The sequence below is a fragment of the Triticum aestivum genome, chromosome 1B, assembly GCF_018294505.1.
Source record: "Triticum aestivum cultivar Chinese Spring chromosome 1B, IWGSC CS RefSeq v2.1, whole genome shotgun sequence".
NCBI lineage: Eukaryota > Viridiplantae > Streptophyta > Magnoliopsida > Poales > Poaceae > Triticum > Triticum aestivum.
The window spans coordinates 337,655,485-337,663,184 of NC_057795.1; the positions used below are offsets into that span (position 1 = coordinate 337,655,485).

The 7,700-nt window shown below is 40.9% G+C and overlaps 1 protein-coding gene across 2 annotated transcripts in view; it reads left to right on the plus strand.

Annotated features, from left to right (window-relative positions):
• Positions 1-7,146, plus strand: part of LOC123122620 (DNA ligase 1) — a 7,716-nt gene extending 570 nt beyond the window's left edge. Inside the window, exons 2-19 of one of the 2 annotated variants that reach the window (XM_044542914.1) lie at positions 1-1,016; positions 1,106-1,222; positions 1,450-1,551; positions 1,638-1,751; positions 2,991-3,221; positions 3,300-3,394; positions 3,569-3,656; positions 3,877-4,008; positions 4,360-4,472; positions 4,954-5,055; positions 5,312-5,373; positions 5,468-5,539; positions 5,613-5,686; positions 5,785-5,841; positions 6,338-6,415; positions 6,499-6,576; positions 6,656-6,768; positions 6,870-7,146. In XM_044542914.1, coding sequence (XP_044398849.1) covers positions 1-1,016; positions 1,106-1,222; positions 1,450-1,551; positions 1,638-1,751; positions 2,991-3,221; positions 3,300-3,394; positions 3,569-3,656; positions 3,877-4,008; positions 4,360-4,472; positions 4,954-5,055; positions 5,312-5,373; positions 5,468-5,539; positions 5,613-5,686; positions 5,785-5,841; positions 6,338-6,415; positions 6,499-6,576; positions 6,656-6,724 — 2,600 coding nt within the window. In that variant the 3' untranslated portion in view covers positions 6,725-6,768; positions 6,870-7,146. The remainder of the gene's footprint in view (positions 1,017-1,105; positions 1,223-1,449; positions 1,552-1,637; positions 1,752-2,990; positions 3,222-3,299; positions 3,395-3,568; positions 3,657-3,876; positions 4,009-4,359; positions 4,473-4,953; positions 5,056-5,311; positions 5,374-5,467; positions 5,540-5,612; positions 5,687-5,784; positions 5,842-6,337; positions 6,416-6,498; positions 6,577-6,655; positions 6,769-6,869) is intronic. The other variant, XM_044542910.1, reaches the window with a different exon arrangement.
• Positions 7,147-7,700: the final 554 nt, after the last annotated feature.

The window sequence follows — 7,700 nt, forward strand, 5'->3', positions numbered from 1 at the left end:
TAGCCATTACCCTCGCCCCGCCGCCCCTGCTCCTCCGCCCCCGCCTCTGCTCGTCCTCATCCTCCTCCCGCCGCGCCTCCCCTGCCGCCGTCAAATCCGGCGAGAAGAGGCCGCCCGCGAGGCTGAAGAGGGCGGCGGCGGTGACGCCACTAGCAGCGGGAGGAGCAGACATGTCGTCCTCGGGAGGCGCCGGGGGGAAGCGCTCCGTGGCGGATGTGCTCATGGGGAACGCGCGGGACGCCGCCAGGAAGGCCAAGAAGGGGGCCCCGGCCGCCTCCGGGGTCCCGTCTCCCAAGAAGCCCAGGACGAAGACGGCCGCCGAGGCCGACGGCGCGACGGCCGAGCCGGCGGTGGACGAGAAACCGCCTTCGCCGGCCAAGTCGCCCGTTAAGTCGAAGCGCCCATCGTCGCCACCCAAGTCCAAGTCGAAGGCCGACGACGCTCCTGAGGCCAAGAAGAGGTCCCCGTCGCCCACGACGTCCAAAACGCTAGCCGCGGCCGCGAAATTGGAGGCCGCGGAGAAGCCCCTCTCGCCGAAGAGGGCCAAAACCCTAGCGGCCAAATCTGACGCTAAGCCCTCTGACCAAGCCCTTGTCTCTCAATCTAAAGACCAGGCGTCTCAACCCGAGGATAAGAAGACCAAAATCTCAAATGCCACCAAGTCAGAGGAGGTGAATACCACTCTCGAGCTCAAGAAGAAAGGCAGTGAGTTTGATCCCATGGCTGCTGCCTACTGGAAGCCCGGCGAGCCTGTGCCATTCCTCTTCTTGGCTCGGGCACTCGACCTCATCTCCAACGAGTCTGGCCGGATTGTCATTACAGAGATCCTGTCAAACGTGTTCCGTACGATTATTGCCACAACTCCAGAGGATCTCCTTGCGACAGTATACCTCTCCGCTAACCGGATTGCGCCACCTCACGAAGGGATTGAGCTTGGTATTGGGGATGCATCAATCATCCGTGCACTTTCCGAGGCATACGGCCGCAAAGAGGAGCATGTCAAAAAGAACCTCAAGGTTGTTAGTTGTGAAATTTAGGTTCTGCAGTGAGCAACGGCAATAGAGCTTGAGCATAAATTGATTGCTTTGTGTCTTCGTCACTGTAGGAATTGGGTGATTTGGGGCTTGTGGCGAAAGCAAGCAGGTCGTCACAGAAGATGATGTACAAGCCAAAACCACTGACGATATCACGTGTGCTTGATACCTTTCGGACAATCGCAAAGGTAATATGCTTTCTCATTTTTCTCAAGCTAAAGAGTCATTTTAGCCCTTACTTTGGCTTGATATTCTCAAGATGAAATGTTTTTTTTCTATTGGGTTGATATTGAAATGCTTAATTATTGGAAATAAATCCACTCTGTTTAGTAATCGATTATATTGGAGAGATGATTAGCTGGTTTCAGAATGCAGTGCCACTTCAGAAATCACTTAGCAAGCATAATGTTTTCAGGAATCTGGCAAAGACAGTCAAGATAAGAAAAGAAGTCATATCAAAGGACTTCTTGTTGCTGCAACAGACTGTGAACCTCAATACATTATACGACTTCTTCAGGTAAATATTGCAATGTTCAGTTAATAAATGCACTTAAGTATTCATATATTCTTTGCAAGAAACCCCTGAACTGGCATTTGTTGCAGTCGAAGATGCGTATTGGGTTGGCAGAGAAAACTGTCCAAATGGCTCTTGGGCAAGCTGCTGTATATTCTGAAAAAGGGTCCCCGCCAAAAAAAGTCCAATCACCTTTTGAAGAGGTTGATGCACTTATTTCTTCTATTTACAATTTTAAATTAATTTTATATTTGTGCGGATAGGTGTTGAACTCTTATTGTGTTCATGCTGTTGCAGCTTTTACTAATTTAGTCTACCCCTTAAGGCTTGTATCCTGTGATGACTTCAAGAGTTTCTATGATTTTTTGGCAACATGCTGAATTCCTTTTTTGTATCCCTGTTGTTTTTCTCAGAATATCTTGCTACCTTGGTAATGGTAAGGATTCATAAAAAATCATTTCTGTCACCTGAAGCCATTGAGGCTTGTATGGTACTCCCTCCTTTCACAAATATAAGATGTTTTGGATATTTCTTGGCTCCTAGGTGCATATGCACCCATTGTCGAAATACACATTTTGAAAAGTTGAAAAATTCGGAACAAAAATTCCACGTGTATATCCAGACATTTTATGTGCGTTCACAAGGTTTCGGTGAAAAATGACGTTTTTTGTGGCTTGTGTAAAAAAGATAAAGAAATGCCTCGTTAATAGTTAGAATGAAGCATTAGAAATTGTCTTTTTTACACAAGCCACAAGAAACGTCGTTTTTCACTGAAACCTTGTGCACGCACATAAAATGTCCGGATATACACGCGGGATTTTTGTTCTGAATTTTTCAACTTTTCGGAATGTGTATTTCGACAATGGGTGCATATGCACCTAGGAGCCAAAGGCAATTAGCGCTACATACAGGCTGAAATGAGTGAACAAACACACTAAAACATGTCTATATACATCCTTTTTTGCGGATGTGTCTATATACACCCGATTCAGGAAAAAGTTAGAACATCTTATATTTGTGAACGGAAGGAGTATGTTTGGTTGGTGACAATGTTATCAATTAATTGGTCATGCCTCTTTGCCCACTCTGTTTGTCTTGCCAACATGGCCAAAACATGGGGTGGCAAAACCTTGACCAAAAGATTCACTAACCAAATTTTTGGTGGGGTGAACTTGTGCTCAAACAAACACACCCATAATCCTTCTGTAGTGGCTCCTCTAATCACTAGTTAGTCTTGTTGAACTATAAATTGGAACATATAATAATTATATATCTTTAGTTGCTGTTTTTGTGGTTTGTAGTATTGATCGTAGCATTGTGTTGTGTGCATGTGCAACATGTTCTCATGTTTTCAGTTTTCTTTCTCATATTGCCTGAAATCTGTGCATGTATACTGACTGGTATGATCATTCTGATATTTCTATACCCTCTGTTCTGTGTAGGCTGCAAAAATAATTAAAGAAGCATATTCGGTTCTTCCAGTCTATGATAAAATTGTCCCGACTCTTCTTGATGCTGGTGTTTGGAAACTTCCAGAAACATGCAATTTCTCCATAGGTGTCCCTGTTGGTCCTATGTTGGCAAAAGCAACAAAATCTGTATCAGAGATTATTGACAAGTTTCAAGGTCGTGAGTACACTTGTGAGTACAAGTATGATGGTGAACGGGCCCAGGTACAAGCAAGCCTCATGGGTATTAGCTGTTTTTATATTTTGCCCATGCTAATCTCAAATAACACTATAATTTGCAAGATTCATTGCATGGAGGATGGAACAGTAGAAATTTATAGTCGGAACGCTGAAAGGAATACTGGGAAGTACCCTGATGTTGTTGATGCAATTTCTAGGTATACTTACCTTCTCATTTCACTTACCAATTTATTGAAGCTCCATGCCTATATGTGCTGGCCTTGATAAGCTAGAGCTGTTTACAAACTCATAGCCAATCTGTATGTCCATTGTGCATTTCCTGTTGCACTCCTAATTCTGGGAGTTAACATTTTTTACTTATCTCAATGCAGAATCCGAAAGCCTACAGTTAAGTCATTTGTCCTAGATTGTGAAATTGTTGCTTATGACCGCGAAAAGAAGAGAATTTTACCCTTTCAGGTTTGTATTTTTTCTCTATTAAGATGAGTAAGCTAACTTCCATTGACCACCATACTTATAACTGAGTTTATAACCTATAGCTGATGCACAATTAAAACTGTTGTATGTAGTAGATGAACTAATGCCTCTGGTTATCATACTTACCTTAATTTTTGCCTAGTTTTTATGTACCTGTCACTGCTAGTTGTAAGGATGCTGAGATCTTTCTCCTTACTTCCAGATACTCAGCACAAGGGCCCGCAAGGGTGTTACTATAAATGACATCAAAGTATCAGTCTGTACTTTTGGCTTTGATATTCTTTACATCAATGGGAAACCTCTTCTCCAGGAACAACTTAAAGTTCGACGAGAGGTATTGTACAAGTCATGTAGACTCCTAATAATATATAATTTCATTCTGCTGTCTAGTTGGGTTATTTATCCTATTCTGTAGGTATGTCCTCAGATAGTTGTGATTGCAGATTTCTTGTTACACCATATTTGTTAGTCGCAGTGTTTTACTTGAGCCATTATAGCAGAGCTTGCCATTAATTTCCTGATCATGTATATTGTACATGTATATCCACAGAAACTGGTATAGTGAATAATCTGATTATTGATAAACAAGAAAGTGATGTGGTTGCACCCTAAAAAAAGACTAATTCATTCGGCTGTCTTGACTCTCGAAAGATGTAGTTATTTATTGGCTTTGAATACTTGGCAGCATCTTTACAACTCTTTCGAGGAAGTGCCAGGTGTTTTTCAACTGGCAACTGCAATTACATCAAATGACCTCGAGGAGATACAGAAATTTCTTGACTTATCTGTCAACTCCAGGTAATTGGATTTTGTAGAGCTTTCACTTTGCCATTAGCCAGCTTATATGTCTGCTACTGATGAACTGTGTTTCCTTGTTCACATTATACAAAGCAAATAACAGTCAAGTTTTCCATAAAAAATACTCCCGCTGTAAATAAATACGTATAACACAAGCAAATAACAGTCAAGAGTACTTATAACACATTCTATTGTTTGCTTCACTTCGCATTGGCCTCCCATTGTTAGATCTATTTGATTGCCGTGAGAGGACATCCTAAATAATCTTAGCCACCTTGGATATATGCATATCTGTGAAAATAAGTGGCCAAATAAGCAAGTGTTAACTCTAGCATCTATATATCAGGACTCCAGTAAAGGAAAAAATGGGTGGGGGAGTTTACATGGAGCTGTGTTGTGAAGGGTTTATTATCAATGCTAACCACCACCGTTTTCTTTTGCCAAAATATTTTCTGGCACTAAGATTTAAGTGATTTTGAAGTTGTGAAGGGTTGATTATCAAGACATTGGATACAGATGCTACATATGAGCCAGCGAAGCGGTCAAACAATTGGTTGAAATTGAAGAAAGATTACATGGACAGGTTAGCATATTTCATGCCATCCTGATTTCACTCATTTTTGCCTGCACAACATGAAAATCTAGATAATAGTTATGGAGCACAGGATATAGTTTGCATATTTATCCCTCATGTTATTGTCTCATCATTCATGCTGTGACATGACACCTTACTATGAACTTTTGGGTTGTCAACAAGTTTTTACAGTAGACTTATTTGATGTCAGTAAAATAAATACTAACGTTTTGTTCTGCCAATGGTGTATTGCTCTTTTGGCCAGTGTTGGAGACTCTTTAGACTTAGTGCCAATTGCTGCTTTTCATGGAAGAGGAAAACGAACTGGTAATTAAACATGCATACTGAATTTTAAAATAAACTGATTATTATAGTTCTGTTTGCATTTATCTGATCGTCTTTTGCCTTTTTTCTTAATAAGGTGTATATGGATCGTTCCTCTTGGCATGCTATGATGAGCATAATGAAGAATACCAAACAATCTGCAATATAGGTATATTTTGTAACCCTAAATTACTTGAATGGTGAATCGATTCTTTATATTCCTCATATTTATATAATTGTAGGTACTGGATTTTCTGAGCAACAACTTGAAGAACGTTCTACGAGCCTTCGAAGTAAAGTAATAAAGAACCCAAAGGTGATACATTCATTGACCAGCTTGTCGCATAATGGTTCTTCTTTTATTAATATCCTGCCCTATTGTTATGCTATATAGTAATGCTTTCTTTTTTGCAGGCATATTATAGGTTCGCTGACACAACTGACCCAGATGTGTGGTTTGAGCCGTCAGAGGTAATATGCACATTGAAACTTAAGTAGTTACTATTACCTGGTTATATTTTTTTAGTTAACTTACTTTTGTCATTTGACATTGCTAGTCTTTATTTGATTGATCTTAGCTTGTTCTACTATTTTTGATTTGTAACGAAAGAGTGATGATTAACCCATGATCATTAATGATCTAGCAACTTCAGTGAACATATTTGTCTATGTTCTTAAGGCAATGTGCTGGTTAGTTTTCGAGTAACTAATAAGGAAAGAACTTATTCCTGCTATATCTTGCCTCATTTATTTTGAAGTCACGGGATCAATTTTCTTGCCATGTCAGTTCATGTATGGCAACGAAAACAGTGCGTTTAAGGTGAAAACTAGCATCTACTTGCATTTTATCTGCATTTGGTGTTGACTCTGAAAATTGTTGGCTATATATACACTTGATAGCTCAAGGGGGTTATGATGATTCTAATTTCAGACTTTGTGAATCTAATCATTTTTCACCGGTCATCAGGTGTGGGAGGTCAAAGCTGCTGATTTGAGCATAAGTCCAGTTCATCGTGCTGCTAATGGGATAGTTGATCCAAATAAGGTCGGTAATGTTATTTGATCTCCTCATTCCCCCATTTATAAGATATGCAGAGTACGGCTAGACTAAAGTTTGAATTGTATCAGGGCATCTCTCTAAGATTTCCTCGTTTGTTGCGGGTCCGTGATGATAAAAACCCAGAACATGCAACCACAGCTGAGCAAGTAAGCTTTCTGTTGCTTTTTTCTTAATGATATGTATCTTGTTTAGAGTTTTCATGTGGATTTGTATTCAAATTCCCAGGTTGCTGACATGTATCGTGCTCAAAAAATAAACCACTCGCACAACCAAGAAGATGAGGATGATGACTGAGACTGACCCCATTTTTATGTGCATTTTATGCACGACTTATTGAGGTAAACACTAGACACATTCTCTCCTTGTTTAACTCAGACAGTTTACATGCATGTTTACCGCTTGTTGGATAATTGTTTGCTTCCTGTCTCTGTACAATTAGCAGGACATAGTCAAGAATGCATGTCCTGTGATTTGCTTCGTCGTTGTTCAAACCGACTTCGACATCTTGAGATCTGTTCGTTTCTTGTAATGCTGTGCAACCTGTTTTTGTTTGTTTTCTTGTTTTCGTGATGAAACTGTAACACGTGCTATTCAGGTGGTGTGAATGGTAGGAAAATTGAATAGTTGCGAAGTGCACTGACACAATAGCTGTGGATCTTACGTTTCAAAACCCGATCTTCCAGCTTAATTTAATTAGAGTTAAGTAGTTGTGCACAGACCTCTTGGTGAGTGGTAACGTAGCGGGTGTTTTTCTACACTGCCTTTTCAAAGGAATTTCAGTAAATTAATAATTAACCGAAGCAATTGAATAACTTTGAAAGCCACTGCTTACCACCGCAGTATCAGTGCCAAAACTTTCCAAACCAAATCGCAGAGATTAAGGTGGCATGCGTGACCTTACTACAGGGCTCTGGCTATTACTCGTGATCTATTTCTTTACGGAGAAAGTACAAGCTATCGTCGTGGACAGACTAGGGCTCTGGAGGCCGGACATGTTCACCGTCGTCTTGCTTAGCCCACACTACCCCTCTCCTTTCCGGTTGTAGACCCGGATCCTTAGATCACGATTTGATCAATGTAATACGATTTGACCAATGTAAGACGGGTTATGTATCACTAAAAACTTGTTCTGAATGTGAATTGAGTGGTCTACCTTTTGCAACATATTCATTGGTCGAATTGACGATCTATGCTCAAGACCATGGGGCCTGCAACATTGCAACGCTAGTGACCTGTTGGCGTTGTCACTTGGCCCACGTGTAATCAATCC